Source organism: Vidua chalybeata, chromosome 2 (genome assembly GCF_026979565.1).
Source record: "Vidua chalybeata isolate OUT-0048 chromosome 2, bVidCha1 merged haplotype, whole genome shotgun sequence".
Lineage (NCBI taxonomy): Eukaryota > Metazoa > Chordata > Aves > Passeriformes > Viduidae > Vidua > Vidua chalybeata.
In genome coordinates this window covers 64,348,117-64,366,020 of record NC_071531.1, presented here as the reverse complement: position 1 = coordinate 64,366,020, position 17,904 = coordinate 64,348,117, and the positions used below count along the sequence as shown (strand labels likewise).

At 41.3% G+C, this 17,904-nt stretch overlaps 1 protein-coding gene across 4 annotated transcripts in view; it reads right to left on the bottom strand.

The window, feature by feature from the left end:
- Nucleotides 1–17,904, bottom strand: part of PHLDB2 (pleckstrin homology like domain family B member 2) — a 64,645-nt gene that overhangs the window by 11,741 nt on the left and 35,000 nt on the right. For 2 of the 4 annotated variants that reach the window (XM_053935800.1, XM_053935801.1), the window contains 5 exons: nucleotides 17,465–17,620; nucleotides 16,600–16,710; nucleotides 15,781–15,870; nucleotides 6,609–6,749; nucleotides 5,933–6,032 (listed from right to left, as the gene is read on the bottom strand). In XM_053935800.1, the coding sequence (XP_053791775.1) occupies nucleotides 5,933–6,032; nucleotides 6,609–6,749; nucleotides 15,781–15,870; nucleotides 16,600–16,710; nucleotides 17,465–17,620 (598 nt within the window). Of the gene's footprint in view, nucleotides 1–5,932; nucleotides 6,033–6,608; nucleotides 6,750–7,250; nucleotides 7,425–8,234; nucleotides 8,379–15,780; nucleotides 15,871–16,599; nucleotides 16,711–17,464; nucleotides 17,621–17,904 lie in introns of all 4 variants that reach the window. The other 2 variants (XM_053935803.1, XM_053935802.1) reach the window with 2 other exon arrangements.

Genomic DNA, 17,904 nt, shown 5'->3' with positions numbered 1-17,904 from the left:
TACAAGGTTACTCTCTGGTATTTTTTGCCATGCCAGAGCTGGGAGAGTCCCAGTTCATAGAGCCAACAACTGCAGTTATCTGAAAAGTGTGTCTTCAGCTGAATAATTAAAGCATCATCAAAGAAACTGTGCCCTACAAGCATTTCCAAAATAGTTTTCTCCTCACTTCCCTCTGTACCATACAAAGTTTTCTTGGAGACAGTGAAAGCTGGTTTCTAAGGAACTAATAGGAATCACTTGCCATTAAAAAGAACACTAAATTTCAATCAAAAATTCAGTTGCATCAATTAGTAAAAGAGACAAAAGGGACACAAATACACCTCAGCAGTCATAAATAATAGCATCACACAACACAGGTGTTACTGATTCACATGCGTGGTTTGATTTTTCCCCCTCAGTTTGGCAAATGCTTCTGTTATTGCAGATAAGCAATTACCTTTCATACTCGAACCCTTGGAATGACTAATTGCTCCTGTGAAATGGTGATCAATGATTCATTAGGGAAAGAGAGAAAAAAATAAATTACTGAAAAAACTTTATTCAAATGCATGTTTTTCTGTTGAGCCCTCTAAAAATCCTTTCCTACTCAGAAATTTTAATTCCATATTTTATATTTCACTGAAAAATAAACCCATCTAAAAGACACAGAGCAGCATTGCAGTGCTACACTCTACCCCTTAAGATAAAGAACCCATTTTTGAAGAAAACATTTATCAGTCAAATTTATGCAATCATGCAAACATAACTAAACACTGGAAGAAATCAACATTTGTTAGGTTGCAAAATGAGATGCATTCACAGAAAAAAGCATAATTCAGTGTTCTCCTTTTATTTTCATGCTGTAAGCATGAAGATCCTCAAAGCTGAGGATCAGCTGCGTACCAACACCATGAGGCTTCACAAACAACCTGCCTCTATTACAGCCACACCTACACACTGAGCAGGCACAACCTGTTGTTTAAGGAATTTTTAGCTGCTCAGGTGCCTATTCACACAACATGCACTTAAAAATATTAGACTCCTTGTAAGATCCAGCACTTAACAGATTTCCCACAAGCCAAGAGTGTATCAGTTAAGTCTAACCTGATACAAGAACTAAAATATTTGTTGTTGCATTGGTTTTACTATAGAGCTCCACTACTCTGCAGCAAACCTATAAACTTATCAATGTTAACAGCCATACTGTTGAGAAAAAGATTGCAAAAACCCATAAAACCATTAAAGAAAAATATTCCAAAGGAGTTACTGCAGAATCACAAAATCCAGGTATACCACCACAAAATTTTAATGAGGGTAGAACTAAGGTGAAAGCTGTTATTAAAAGTGGCACTGTCAAGTATGTAGAAAACCCACTAGTATTTTATGAAAATGATCCCATTACATTTTTCTTTTATTCATATTCTTTCTTCTTTCTCTTTTTTCCCCTTTGTAAAGACTGATATTATCATGTCAAGATACATTTGTTGTGTGGAAACACGCCAAAGTAGGAAGCCCAAATCTGTCTGCCTTGTCATTATCACTCACAGAGCTGCAAAGATTTCTAAATTTTCTGCTCTACTTGTGTGGCTATGAGCAAAGAAGCAAAAAATTAGTCCTGTGCAAAGCCATAGCTCTGCAGATATTAGCATGAGTCAGAAGTTTTGTTGTGACACATTATTTGACAGCAGGAAAAAAAGAATTTTTGAAATGCTGTCATTATTGAACAATTATTTTAAAGTTTTTCAAGAGTCTATGAACTACTTGACAGTGCTGATGCAACTAGTACTTTTGCAAAAACATCACATGAGAAATACAGCCAGGGAAGGGGATATTTTCATACCTTTTCTAGTTTTTCCTGAGTTTGACAAGAAAAAGAGTAAAAAACAAAAAAAAGAGGCTGACTTCTTTGAAAAGTTTCTATACTCTTTGTACAAATATCCCTTGCTTGCAGTATATTGTTTTTTTTATACAGAGCTTAGAAAGGACACAAATAATCATCTTGTTGGTACCTAAGTTCTCTGTCCCAACAGCTTTGTTCCCTGTGCTGTGTCTGGTCTCACACCTTAACTCCCAGATAACCATTCCTTCTTCCCTTCTGGAGTCCATCCTACAGTCAGTGGGACTGCATTGGCTAACCCTCCCTTCTTGTGCTAGCTTCTGGCACCCAGCACTCCCTGGGAGCTCCAGGCATCCACCTGCACAGGGTGAGGTCTTGAGATGGTACCAAACAGTGGCTTCTTCACTCTGTTTTTGCATATGGTTTGGTTACAAAGGCACGTCCACAGGAGGTCAATTTATAAATACAGTCTGTCAAAAATACCTCATGAATGGCTGCTAAGAAATACCTTTTCCCACTAATGATTTATAACAAATAGGTGTCCTCCAAAACATTTAAGTTGCCCTTAACTCAGGCTATGATTACTGATTGTGATTGGTTCTTTCAGTAACGATTCTTGAACTCCTATGACTGACTGAACACTGCTTGGTAATCCTAGAATAAGGACTATTTAGTACTTAAAAATCCATGAAAACATTTGTTACTGCATCCAGCCTAAAATTTATTCATAGATATTGCTTGTTCCTGCATGAAGAAAATGAGAATGAACTCCATGTTAAAACCCAAGAGGCTGTTCTTAATTTCCTGATTTCACTTTTAACTTTCCTTTTTTTTCCAGCTCAGACTTCTATAGTTATCTTCTTGGACTGAAATAAGAAAAACTAGGGAAAGCATACTAGAGAAAACTAATTTCAGACCATGACTAGTTTAGTGATAACACTCAGATAATATCTTTAAACCACCTGAGCTGCTACTGCCTCCAGCCAGCCTTGAATCTACTTGTTTTCAGATCTACATGCACACACCAGAACATCTGCTCTAGAACTTTGCTCAATGCTGTTGAGCTCTAAGAAGCACAAGAAGCTACTAACACCACATCTGGAGCACATCATCCTCTTTGGATAGCAGTGTGCAGGTCACTGCTTGATAGCCAGGGCTCCAGACTGAGTGGATGAAGTGGCATTTATCATGTGAGACCCTGTATCCCCACTGAACCCAGTTCCAGTGCACTGGATGCCGCTCTATGCCCAAGGTATCAGGAAGCCAAGACGCCCATGTTGTTTGCAATAGATCACCTTGGAAAACTGACAGAGCGAAAACTGATGGAGTGAAAAATCTGTCAAGTGGGGAAAGAAATGCAAGGAAAGCAAGTGCTTACTCACTACACATGACAGGTAGAGAACACTTTTTATCTATTCATCATCTTTTTTTAGGTGAACAATTAACTTTTGGAGCAGGAAGATTAGAGAGCTCGTATTTATCAGTATTATCAGTCTCTATACATTTACGAAGTTCCACTGATTTGTCAGTAAATCGTCAGAAAAATATTTACTTGTTCTGAAAAGGCAAACCTGATCTACCTGATCTAAGGACCACTGACATAGCATCTGACTTGGTTTTCAAAGATGTATTTAAAGATGCCTGATGAAATTAATTGTAGTTACTCAGACTCTAGTTCTGTTGACTTTAGTGCAAGACAAGTAAGACTTCATAATTTTAATGGACAATGATATTCCATTTCAGTAGTCCCGTGTGGTGCATTGAAGCAGTACGTCATGTTCAGAACATTACCCAAATCTCATTGTTCCACAGAAATACACTTTCTTTACCTTTGACTTTGAAGAAAGTTTGTTTTCCTTCCATGTGCTGAGTATGGGTGTGAAGTGTGAGGGGAAACCAGAAATCCCACCAAGTTAAACTCAGTCCCTTCCCTGCTCAAACCACAAACTTCTATTAAGGCTTTACCTGTAAGGCTGAATGAAAGGTGCTTGAAGACTGTTTCTCTGGCCCTTCTGTATAGCTGGATAGAAATATTCTGAGATCTGACCCCATACACCTGACTTGGATATTCCTGTCCTTGCTGAGTTCTGCACTGCAGTGCAGAAAGAGCCCTGCAAACACTTTTGTGGTGTGTTACCCAGACAAAGGAGCTTCCCCCAACCTAGAAATGTGTCACTGCAGTGCAAAAGCAGTTGCACTCTTCAAGTTCCTCCAATAGCAATAAATTCAAGGAGCTTGAGGTTGAACCAAAAGGGAATGAACACTTTAGTAACTACTAAGAGAGGCCACAAATGATCCTTGTGTTACTATATCCTTCCTTTTAATGATCCTTTGAAAATCCTGTGACAGTTCAAATAAAGCACCTGTCAGCAGCACTGTTTCCCTTTGGCAAAGCTGATGTTTCAGAAAAGGACATCTAGAACTGTCCTCTTTCCCAGTACAAATTAATCCCTTAAGGCTCTCTTCATAATTTTCTATTTCCATTCAAGCTGCTAGATATTTCAAAAAGTATCAGCCAACTAGTATGACAAGTAGTATAGCACCTGATTTCTCAACAGCATATAAAAAGTGCTGTGCCACCTGCTCCAATGAATACATCTCTCTCCTTCTCCCCTGACTCTCTTTGTTGTCAGGCTGTAATTAGATTTTGATTCATGAGGTTTCTCTTTCTCAGTCTTAAGACAAGAAATCTGACCCTACTCTTAGATTGTCTTACTTGCACAGCGACAAAAAATTAAACATTAGAAGTGATTTATTTTTAAAACCCTTGCCTGTGTTAGGTTTGGTAACACTTTAAAATTGTGTTTTAGGTCACACAGTAACACTCTTTGCAACCATTTTACAGGAATATTTCCAATTTTAAATACTTGATCTCTTGTCAGAGTTTAGCCAAAACATCCCTCTTGATTTTTAGACTGAAATAACATAACAATGATGACTCTAAATATAATTGCCAGCTGTTCCATCTTTGCACACACATTACATCAAAGACACTTTCCAAGCTGAGCATGAAGCTCCTTTTGTGTTGTACCTGAAATATGTAAAGATAAGTTAGCCACAACACTGCAGGTTTGTGTAAAGCCTGCTGCATAGCTAAAGCTCAAAACCAACAGATCATAACAAGATCAGCTCTGGAAAGGGGCACGTCAGGATCCTTTTTCAGCTTGCTCTTTCCATCCCTGCATTGAGTCATCTTGGTGCATATGACTGACCTCAGTCTCTGCTCTGACCTTTAACAGCTGCAAGCTCTGCCAAGTCCTGTAACAATGGGATGGATCTAATTCAGCTCAGGCTCAGTTAGTGCAGTTCTACACAAGGACCTCTTGCACTGATACTGATAATGGTAATGCAGATGCTGGAAAGAAAATAAACTGACAGATGGCACTGAGGAGTGCCTTCTTTTGAAGATGGGATGAATAATGAATATGAATAATACATCTCATTAAAGCAAAAAAATATGTGTATAAACTCAAGCCAACATATAGCAGACACAGAATCCCATAGCCTACAAGATCATGTTTCAGAGGTGTAGCTTTTTTTTGGATCCAGAATTGCTGTGTCCCTATTAACAAACTCAGCCATCTATCAACAACAGAACAGCTCTCTCCCTTCCTGTTTTCTAGCCCAAATATTTAAGACCACTTATAATACCACAGTCACAGCTTCTCAAAGTTATCTCTCTCTGGGGGATTTATCCAGGCAAAAAAATGTGCCTGTGAAAAACCATTTTTAAGATCCCAAAAAAAAAAAAAAAAAAAAAAAAAAAAAAAAAAAAAAAGAAGGAAAAAAAAGAAAGAACATGCAATAGATTGCTTCAAAATCACTCACAGAAATTACCTAGTTAACATAATGTATATTTTCAATATACTTTTCTTTTTTACTGGATTATATTTGGTGACCATGTACTTAAAAACTACACATGTACCTACATCATAATATTAACCTCTTATTTTGCCAATATCAAAAATATCAGTTACATTTAGAGCTTGCTTTTGTCACCAAGAAATAAACTTTTATTTTGCAGACCTGTTGATTATAGCAATACCAGTTTCAGACTTTTTTTTGAAAAACTGAACACTGCTTTTAAAAAGAAATTAAACAATTGAAAGGTCTTACCTTTGTGCATCCTTCTTGACTCCAACTCTTTGGTCATGGTTGCCAGGCAGTGAGGAAGTACGCTGCCACAGCTGTTGCTCTGTCCTAATGGTAAATGTCCCTGCAGGAAATTTTGTAAATATGTGCTTAAAACTGTATTTCAAGACTTTTTTTTATCAGCAGGGGCAAAATAATGTGCTTTGTCATGGATATTAGTGTCATGCCATATCAATCAGCCAACTGTGTACAGTCTCTATTAAGCCAAAATATTTTCAAAGCAGTACATCCACCTTCCTGCTGTTTGCTGATTTACCACATCACAAATAAAGAGTATTTCCACTTTATATATAGCTTTATCTTTAACATTTAGAGGCCTTCAGTAAGAAAGAAGACAACAAGTTGTGTCTCTAGAATCAATTTAAACCAGCCCAAAAATACAATCCTTGAGACAGAAATCGTGTATTTATTATTAATGTTCTACAGCACGGCATTTCCAGAAGTCAGAAGAATGGCTGGAAGTACAGAAGGTTTCACATACATTCCCATTTGTTAATAAACCTCAAGTCATTTCAAAGTCAGCTTCATGTGTGAATCTGGGAGGTTAAATAATGCTTAGGGTGCTACCCAGCCTTCCCTGTAACCCAGTGCAGGATTTCCTGCAGAGGCTGGAAGGCTGTAAATAGCAGCAGGCACATACTTTGTTTGTGATGTTGCGTCCCAGCGTGGCACTGTTGAAGTGGGGAGACACAGATGGGGTCATTTTCTTGCGGGGCAGGGTATCGCTCAGGTACATGCCCTCCCTGTGCTGCTTCTTGCGCTCCTCCAAGTTTCTGAAATGCTTCATGGGGAATGTGTTACAGTTTTGACAAAATGAATTGATGCACTTGCTCAGTTATACTCTATATGGAAAATACTGTTAGTCTGGAAAAAGCAAAATCTAACATACAGATCACCTCCTGCTTCACAGTGCTTTTCATCACATTATAATCATACTGATTAAAAATATGCATTAAATTCATGCACACATTTTATGCACATGTCCCTGTACCTTTCCTTTGTGCTAAATTTTCAAATCTAGTGTACAGGTGGAACCCAATTATAAAGGAAAACTTTTCCTTATAAGTTATTCTAATTAATTGGTGTCTTAAAACCAATACATCTTTTGAAAGGCATTGTTCAAATTTTAAATGAGCAGTGCCTTTAAGTGCAACACTCTGCAAGCATAATCAACTTACAGTGTATCACACTAAAGTCCTCATACATAAATCAACTTTGTGGCCACCATAACAAAAGCAAACAAAAGAAAATAATCCCAAGTTATCAGCTTTGACTCTGTTACCTGTTGTTGCCTGCGGTGTTTCTTAGCTGGCAGAGGTGGAGGTGTATCAGATAAAGGAATAGGATCTACATGAGTAGCCATGACCTCAGGCCAATGGACTGATGGAAGTTGAGCAATAGAGCGAGGAGAAAGAGAGTGAGGAAACACAAATCCAGAACAGAGAGGTGATCTTAGCTTTATAGAAAAAAGAGAAATTACACATAGAGTTTTCTTTTTGGAATTTCTCAAAAGATATGGCACATAAAAGCTGCAGTTTTAGCACTGTGTTTGTTGGAGTATTTAGCAGGAAAGGAGGTGTACTTTATTGCAACTCTCAATGCATACTGAGCTACTAGAAGCAGCACACAAATGCCAAATTCTAACCCAGTTTCTGACTTACTGCAATGCAAAAGTACGTAGCTTTAGAATTATAAGGTTATTTCATTCCTTTAAAAGGGGATTTATTCAAAATTTCACAAAGAATGAGGAAGAGAAAGTAAGCTAGAAAACAGACTGGACAGACTCTATGCCACTATGGAATAGCTAAAATGGGTAGAAGCTATTTATCTCCCACAACTATTCAAGATATACTACTATCACCTTACAAGGGGGGGAAGAAAAAGAAGCTACAAAACAAAATGAACACCTGAACACCACTTATCAATTTATCATAAGCTTGTTCACTGACCGTTTCCCAAAGGTGCATTACATTATAGTTTTGGGCACTAAGTTTGTCACTTAGTGCTGCTTGGCTCATAAGAATTTGGGTTTTTTGGCCTTCAGAGTCCCATCTACCTCATCAAAGACACTTTACAGCTGGAGCAGTCCTGCAGCTTTACTATTAACCTGTTAACCTGTTATCTGACTTGGTAACTGGCAGAGGCAGTTTCCTTTAGGGTCAGTTTGTTACATGTTGAATTACCAAAAAAAAAAAAAAAAAAAAAAAAAAAAAAAGGCAGCCATGAAAGAACAATGCAAACAAAGGGAAATGTCTCTCAAACAAACCTCTTTATTTTGTGGCTGGCTCATCAGCACAGCCGTGGAAGGCTCAGTGGCAACTGCTTCAACATCTGAGGGGGTCTGAGTGGAAGGGGATATATTCGTGGAATTGCCATACAGCTCACTAATTTCACTTACACTGATATAGCCCTAAAAGGAGGAATTCAGAAGTTAAAAGGAGCAAAAGCCAAAAGACATGCAAGAGTATTAATGTATCCACTACAATGCAAGTTAGTTTAGGGTGATTCAGCTAAATATTTGTTATCATTGAAATACTTAATCATAAATAAAAAGATCAAGATTTTTGAATGTTAAATACTTGTATTCTGAAAATTGTTCTTAATTTAATTCCAAAAACATTTGTGCAATCAAAATGGACTGTGGTAGATAGGGACAGGCGAACGGAAGATCTCGGGATGTGACGGAAAGCTAGACCCTTCCCCCCTTCTTCCTGCTATAGTTAATCAATTACCCCCAAAGCATGCAGCCCCTCCTAAACTCAGTAGTTTTCCACTCCTTACTAACCCTAGCCAGACCCACCATCCCCTTCTGACGTAGTGAAGCCCCCTTGACTATTTAACCCCATGAGATAAGATAATAAACGCCATTTGACCATCCACCACATTGGTGTCTGTGCATGTCTGTGGCCCGAGTGATCCGGGTGAGGCCGGGTTGCCGTGCTGTGTCTTGAAACCAGGTTGCCCGCCTTCTCATCAGAAGGCGACATATGGTGCCGAAACTCGGGAGTGGAAAGGGAAAAGAGAAACCCTCGGGTAGCGGGAATCTCCTGGACGAGAGACAGCGGCCAGAACGGCCAAGCCGATTCTAGGCGGGGGAGACGTCCCCGGACCAGCGATCCACATGGAGGCCATCGTGAAGGTCGTGAGTTTGATTTATAAGCAGTGGGGAATTAAGGGTAAGCTCAAGGATTTTTACCTCGCTATTGCGAGACTCCTTGAACTCGGGACGATTAAACGTCCCGTGGATATATTACACCCGGAGGTGTGGGGGAGATGTACGGCTGCATTAGCCGAGGAAACAAAAACCTCAGGCAGCGGAAAAAGCCTTAAGGCTTGGGGAAAGGTCGAGCGGGCTCTGCGCGAGGCGTTAGAGGAACAAGAAACATGGAGCGCGGCAAGCGCATGTTTATTAGCTACACCCAAACTGGGGGTAGGAGCGGCAACGCAAACCGCCCCCGAAAGCGAGGTACCCGGGAGCGGGGACCCGGGGGGACTGGGCGCGTCCCCCCCCTCCCCGAGCCCAACCCCCCCCGCGGGGCTTCCCGAAAAACTCGCGGACCCCCCGTCCGTCCCTTCACCGCGGATTGGCGACTCGGCGCCGGGGGCGTGGCAGCGCGCGCAGTCCTTTTGGGAGAAATTGGCGAGGGAAGCCAGAGACGCGGGAAACACGGCTCGGGAGGAGACACCGGCAGCACCCCCGCCCTACCCAGCCGAACATGGCGCTGGCGACCCAGAGGATGGGCGGGGCGCGCATGCTCCCTGTGGGAAGACCCCAAATACCCGGATTCTCGCTAGCGCGCAGCCGCGAGGAAAGGAGGAGGAGGGGGGCGGCGGAGAGCGCGTGACCAATCAGGAGCCGTGCTCAAAGCCGCTACCATCTAAGGGAGAGACCTCCCCCTGTGGGTGGCAGGGCAAGCCCAGGGGGCGGGAACGGCACCACCCCCGAAGGGAGGGGGAGGGACAGGGCCGAAGCCACACGAAAAGGCACCGGGACCCGGAAATACGCTGGCACTCGACTTCCGGCTCTGAGTCGAGCTCCACCAGTTCCGACAGCTCGGGAGAGCTGACGGACGCTGACGGGGACTCAGAAACGGAAAAAGCGGAGCAGACGCGGTTTGAAACAAAACCGAATAAAGCCTTAAGCCACATCAAAAGGCAATCACAACGCGAACCAGCCCAGTTTACCGACTGGGCTAGAATAAAGATAGCTTGTGCAAAGTGGGCTCCCTCAGGGGCAGTAAAAGCTTTCCCGGTTAGGATCACTGGGCCAGAGGGGAATCAGCAAAGGATATATAATCTGGTAGACCCCAAAGGGCAGCCATGCACAGAGCTGGACATCAAGGACTGCTTCCTTTCAATACAGCCACAACCCAGGGGACTAACGAGAATTGCGAGTTTCTCCTTACAGGACATGCTCGTGGGTCGTCCCCGTAACGCGTACATCCCAGCTCCAGAGAAAAGCGACGAACCACCAAAATGCCAGACAGCACCGAAGAATCTTACACCGGTGAGACCCAGACAGCAACAGTGGCATTGTGTGATCTTAATATTAGGGCTCATCGCCGAGGGGCGAGCCAACCCAGACTATCACCCCCATCAGCCATTCAGGTGGGTCATGCAGCATCTTTCAAGTGACAAAGAAATCACCACGGCAGGCACCCCATCCTTCGTGTTCCATATCACCGACCTGTTTCCAGGACGACCAAAACTACGACCCCATCACCCGCACATCATGTACATGTACCTATCCTACTGGTGTCCAACCCTGGGAAGAAGTACTGTAACTACCCGGGGTGGGGATATTGCGGGCACTGGGGCTGTGAAACCATTGTCACAGATGCCAGACCATCGGGAGAAGGGTGGGAACCACAAGAGCCCGATAGATTCTTGCAGTTCACCTGGGCACCTACCGGCTGTAAAAAGCCTGCCTTCAAGGGAGGGGTCTATGACAACTATCATACACAACCCAAATATCGGAAGTGCACAGACTATAACATGACGGTCCTGCAGCCAGAACACCCCAGTTGGGCCACAGGCCATGGACGGTAGTCCTCAAGGCGCCAAAAGAGTGGGTGAATGTGCGAATTATCAGGCTCCAACCACCGGCACCCCGACCGGTAGGACCCAATAAGGTTATTAAGGACGTGCTAAAAGGGGGAAACGTTACCCATCCCAAACCACTACCCACAAAGGCCACCGATATCCCGACCGGCCATGCAGATGCCTTCCAAATAGGCCACTTAGCCGAGTTGGACTCAGACCCAATCTTCCGCATGCTAGAGGCCACCTTTCTATCCTTGAACGAATCCAACCCAAACCTAACCAATTCCTGCTGGCTTTGTTACGATGTTAAACCTCCTTTCTACGAAGGAGTCGCTCTAGACACCCCCTTCAGTTACTCCACAGCCGAAGCCCCTCACCAGTGCAGATGGGACACCCCCCGTAGGGGAATCACCCTGAGTCAAGTCACAGGCCGGGGCAAATGCTTTGGCAATGCAGCCTTGGCGAAGCAGAAAGGCAACCTCTGCACCGAAGTCGTCAAGCCCAACAGAAAGATCAACAAGTGGGTGGTCCCATCCGCATCTGGGATGTGGGTTTGTCAGAAATCTGGGGTAAGTCCTTGCGTGTTCCTTGCCAAATTCAATGACGCTACCGATTTCTGTGTCCAAGTTCTAATTGTTCCTAGGGTCCTGTACCACTCAGACGAGGAGGTGTACCACATCTTTGAGGAGCCCGGCCGACTCCACAAAAGAGAAATAATAACGGGAGTGACTATCGCAATGCTGCTCGGCCTGGGAGCAGCTGGCACAGCCACAGGTGTCTCGGCCCTCGCAACCCAACACCAAGGGCTTGCTCAGCTGCAAATGACCATCGATGAGGACTTGCAGAGAATCGAGAAATCCATCTCCTTTCTAGAGAAATCAGTTTCCTCGCTTTCGGAAGTGGTCTTACAGAACAGGCGGGGACTGGACCTCTTGTTCATGCAGCAAGGAGGTCTGTGTGCCGCCTTGAAGGAGGAATGCTGCTTCTACGCGGACCACACAGGAGTCGTTAAAGACTCCATGGCAGAACTCCGAGATAGACTGGCTCAAAGAAAGAAAGGGAAACCCAACAGAGCTGGTTCGAGTCCTGGTTCAATCAATCACCATGGCTCACCACTCTAATTTCCACCCTAATAGGTCCGCTAGCGATACTGCTTTTAACCTTCACATTCGGACCTTGCCTGCTAAACAGGCTGGTCTCATTCGTTCAAGCTCGCCTAGAACGGGCTAACATCCTGTTCATAGGCCGGCAACAAATGCTGTGAACCAAAAACCGAGGACACTGCCAGTCGCAGAGGTTCTCTAAACTTCCCTTGCGAAGATTACTCAGGTTTACAAAAAAAACCCTTTTCCCTTATCACATTACAACTTTATACCTCACCTTAGTGCCTATGTTTATAACTACCTCATTCATTAGTAAAAAAGGGGGGGGGGAGATGTGGTAGATAGGGACAGGCGAACGGAAGATCTCGGGATGTGACGGAAAGCTAGACCCTTCCCCCCTTCTTCCTGCTATAGTTAATCAATTACCCCCAAAGCATGCAGCCCCTCCTAAACTCAGTAGTTTTCCACTCCTTACTAACCCTAGCCGGACCCACCATCCCCTTCTGATGTAGTGAAGCCCCCTTGACTATTTAACCCCATGAGATAAGATAATAAACGCCATTTGACCATCCACCACATTGGTGTCTGTGCATGTCTGTGGCCCGAGTGATCCGGGTGAGGCCGGGTTGCCGTGCTGTGTCTTGAAACCAGGTCGCCCACCTTCTCATCAGAAGGCCCGAGTGATCCGGGTGAGGCCGGGTTGCCGTGCTGTGTCTTGAAACCAGGTCGCCCGCCTTCTCATCAGAAGGCGACAATGGACACATTAAGTGTCCAAACTATTTTACTAAAATTCAAATGCCCTTTAGAAATTATGTAGCTCTTTCTCAGGAAAGCAGATTGGGTGAAATGGAAGAATAAATCTTATTCTGAGATCTTAATTTTTTTTGTCTCTAATTAAATAGCCTGATTTGTTTCTTGCCTAAATATTAGACTAATTGAGTAAATAAAATGACTTACAGAACTGGGAAGAATTTCTATAAGGACAAGCCATTCTCATAAATTACACTAACACATCTTCCATTTGCATCATCTGGAAGATACAAACTTCTAACTTTTATATGTTACCAGAAGAACCAGGTAAGATGCTGTTAGTGTTAGCCTGCAGCCATTACAATTTCGTTTTTATTAAATTTTTTAATTAAGCAGTCATACAGAAAGTGATGGACTGAGGGATGGTAGGAACATCCCTCAGTGTGCTGCTGCCTGCTGAGAAGATTTATGCAAGCAGATTTAAGATTTAAGATATGACAGCAAAATGTAGTTATTGCATGTATTTCAGTGTTAACTGCACAAATGTTTTTTAAAAAATAAAATATGGATTCTAATCTATTGTGCATAGGATACCAGGCTGTATGAAGTCAAATGTCCTAATTTCTTATCCATAGAAAACAAGGCTATACAAAAGTAAATCACTGTTGAAGCAATGCCATAAAGATGAGCTAAAAATATTATTATTTTTAAATCAAGATGTAAAGCTGCTTTCACACTGACAGTGTGTGGCAAGGGCTGTGTTTCTACTACTGCACCAACATAGTGATATACCAGTGTGCAAACTTCAGCAATTCCGTAAGAGAAGCCACAGACTGCTATTTCTTATTTTTAGAAATGCCTAAATTTACCAATGATCATAGAAGACAACTTGAAGAGAAATACCAACATTATTATCTATTAGTATGATATCAGTTATTTCAAGCATATAAGACAATCCTGTAAAATTATGCGTCAGACAGTGAATAAAGTGCTCTGCAAATGGGAGGCAAATCTTAAATCTCATTTTATTTGATGACCCATTAATTGAGGAAACTTCCTAAAGTTTATCTCTCAAAGCATGTGACTAGTAAAATAGAATCCAGTGTGAGTTAACATAAAACTTGCTTAACCATCTTATAGTAGCAGTTTATCAGTAACTAAAATTCAGCAATTCCGCAATACAATATTGTGTTAATATTAAAGATATAAACACTTTCACCTTTATATGAAGAAGATTCAGTTCTGACTCACAATGCCAGTGAGGATTTAGAAGGGGGATAAAAAACTAAGTAAGGAACAAATGACAGTGCTGTGCACTAGCTCAGACCTCAGTTACATTTAATTAAATAAATGGTTTCAAGTCAGATTAGTCATCCAAGTAATTTTTTTAATACTGAACTTTTAAACAGCACTGATTTTCTTTGCTTATTTAAGTACTGGGATAAGCATCCTGGCTTCTTTACATGAGGTAGTGTTACTCTCCTGCTGTGCAGGCTGTGAGTCAGCTCACAGTGGATGGCAGAGGATTACAAATGTGGTGAGGGGGGCTGGCAAACGTTGGACCACAGACTCAACCGATGCATGAGCAACGCTATGGTGAAATGAACTGCTATGCCAGCAGTCTCTGTAAGCCTGCCCTTGGTGCCTGATTTTCAAAAGTGCCAGGACAGTCAGAGAAAAATTAAACTGGACCAAGACAAACACGACATCTGGCAAAGGTACTTCTTTTGTAGGACAGAGCCTATGGAAACACTGAGGATGAAACAGACCCTTGCTGTTCCTTTTCTTATTTGCCTTGGAGTGAGTCCTGACTGACTTCACTGCAGTGATCAGACTGATACCACTGAATAATCCATTTCATTAAAAAGAGTGTAGCCTCACTTAATGTAGTTGCATTTTGAAGTATGTGAGTAAACAAGCCATGAAGTGTATGCGAAAAAAACCAACCAGATAGCACCCACTCTCTAGTGAGAGAATGGGTAAATCCATCTCAAAAGGAAGAAAATGAAGCTTAGACTTGCCAGATGTCCTGGTGGGAGGTCAGATGTCCAGGTCAGAACACAACCTAGGACACTGAAAGTCTAAGCAAGCAAGGAAAGGTGCTCAATCCCACTGACATGTGAAACTGCACACTAGGAACTTGGAGATGAGATAAACAAGACCCCAGTTTCCAGGTGCTGAAAGGTTGTGGTTGCTTTAGACTTTGAGAGCCCAGCTTCCCAGAGTGACACCTACATCATTAGATGTGGCAGACCTTGGTCAGGGCTTCAATACAAGCAGATCCAGCAAGTTCAGTCAGAACTCTTAAGCAGAAGTTAAGGAAGCAGTCATAGATGCCTGTCAGTGTATTTTAAATGCTAAATTTTCTGCTTCCTCTGACTGTTCAAAAAAGGGAAATAAGTAGCTCAATACATATCTTAGAACTACAATAGCTTGAAGTCTTCAAATCAATGCTTTTTAAAAAGAACAAAATGTACATTTGTCATGCTTTAGTAAAGAGCCTTAGAATGAGGGAGGGGAGGCAATGATAAAATCTACAGTGCAAAAATAAGACCGAACTGTATTTGTACTTGAACAGTTATTCCCAGATCTCATTCTCCTTCACTTCAATGAGGTTTAATTGTCTATTTTGAGAAAATTAGATATAAACACACACTCCACACACATAAAACCAATAATTTCTCCACAGCAAGAGATTAAAACGATACCAGTTACATTTGGAAAAATGTCAAGAGAAGCTATTCTTGCTCACTAATGAATTTAGACTTCTATGAATAAGTTTAAAAAATTGTATAAAATTACTTTGTAAAGATTTGATGACTAGGACTTCACTAAATACTACATACTGAAGTGCTTTTGTATGAAGCATTATTAAAAGTTGGTTATAGTAATGTCAAAAGCAGAGAAACTCTTTACCTCTTTCAGACTATTGGGACTGACAGGAAATCCCTTTCCCCCAGAAAGTGTGGAATATTTCTTTTCCAGATTACAGAGATTTTCTTTTTCCTGTTAAAACCAGACATTTTATATTAAATACCAACAGCCATGTAGTGAAAATAAATGTTAGCCATTTTCTTAACTGTGTGAAGAAACACACTGGGATAGAAGACTGAAACTGCACAGCAGAGCTTCACCTTCATCCTTTTAGAACAAAACTGAACAAAAAATGGAGGTATAGAACAAAAAGCAAATGGAAAATTTTATTTAACAACCACAGCCAAAACAAGTAAGTGCTCCTTCAGTGTTTTGAAAATGACGATTCTGCTTAGTGAGCTAAACATGGTTTCTTTCATGATTAAGAGCAGAACATAAAAGGGATGTGAAGGGTTCATGCCAGCTTCTTATTAACCAGATATTAGCTGATGTGAAGTAGCTCATCTCATGGCCTTGCAGGGGCTACTACAAGCAAAAAATCTGAGCACTCTGTGCACAATCCCAGTAGCCACACAGGGAACACAGGCTTCCAGCTTCAGCATGTGAGTGGGTGTCTCTGCTTGAGTCCTTGGCAAAGACGGCACCTCTAAAACACTCTTGATTATCAGATGCCAGTAGTGTTTTCTCTTAAGAACATCTGCTGATTGACTGCAAAAGATTTTCTTTTTTTTTTTTTAAAGGTGAATGTCTGTCACATTATTACCAACTTCCGCACAACTGATGCTTTTTCTGCTCTACATTCTTTTATTCTATGAAATGCTCTTTTATTGCTAAAAATGATTGAAAGACAAAAATACTTACCCTTTGCAGCATCATTATTAAGTTGTTTTTCTCTTTTACAAAATGATCTTGTTCTCTTTGTGCTTGTTGGACAATATGATTGGCTTGTTTTTTGAGAGCAGAAATCTTTTCCTAATATAAGAAAATCACAATTTATGTGATTTATTTTCAAATCTCAAGACAACCTGCAAAGATCCTATTTGTGAAAGTTCACTTATTAATATGCATGACTAAAAAGCAGGAAAATAAGTTTTTACAAGACAGCTCACAGCTCTGAAGGAGATAATTAAATATGAATTAGACAGCAGAGAGAATACTTATTCAGGAGACAAAAGAATAATTGCATGTATTCTTTGATAATATAGTGACAAGTATCCATATGCTGAATAGAACTGGTTTAGAGATCCAACCTCTGATTTCTGAAAAAAGTGGTATTAATTGATTGAGATAGGATCTTTCAAACTAATTTTTAAAATTACTGTATTTTCTTAATTTGGTGTTCTACTATTATTTTAGCAAAACCATTTAACAGCAAAATCAAAAACCAAGCCTAAAATAACTGCAGCTTTGTCCAGAGAGTACAAATCTCCTTTCTTAAAGAGGAAAAAAAAATGTTGGTACTTTTTTGGAGCAAATTAAAGGGTTTGATTGTCACATGAAATATGCAAACAGGGCATGAAATGTTATTAATTTCTTTCTTCTTGGATAAGTGCATTATTTGATCTATGTGGGATGTCACTGGACCATTGTCTTTACTCTGCTTCAAAAACTCTTTCAAAGAGGAACATTTTGCATTATTTCTTGCAGATGGGCAGGTTGTAGAACCAGTTCCTTGCCCTTATGCTCAACAACAAAGAACAAATTAATCGAGTGTTAGTGCTTTTACCTTTCTACTGACAATGCTGCGCTGATATTCAGCTACTTCATGCAGGAGCTGTTGTGTCAGATTTTCCTTCTCTTCATCCAACCTGCTTTCATGTTCAAGCTGCTGAAATTCTAAATCTTCAAATTGTTTGCTTTCTATGTCCAGAATATCAGCATCCTTAAGGAAAAAAAGAAAAAGGTAATATAAAAAAACATAATCATGCTTTCGCTGACACCACAGTAGAGGTGGTGTCCAAACAAACAAACACAAAAATTATATTTATATATTTCCTACAACATGTCTCACCAGGATCTCAATACTTTTAATGACCTTCTTTCATAATAAGTGAGTAAACAGGGCTAATTATTATTTTGATGTTGCTTTCTCCATCTCTCCTACTGTGCCTCTTGCTAAGAAGCACCTGCACTGTGAGGGAGCTGTTTTGCAGCACTCAGAGCAAG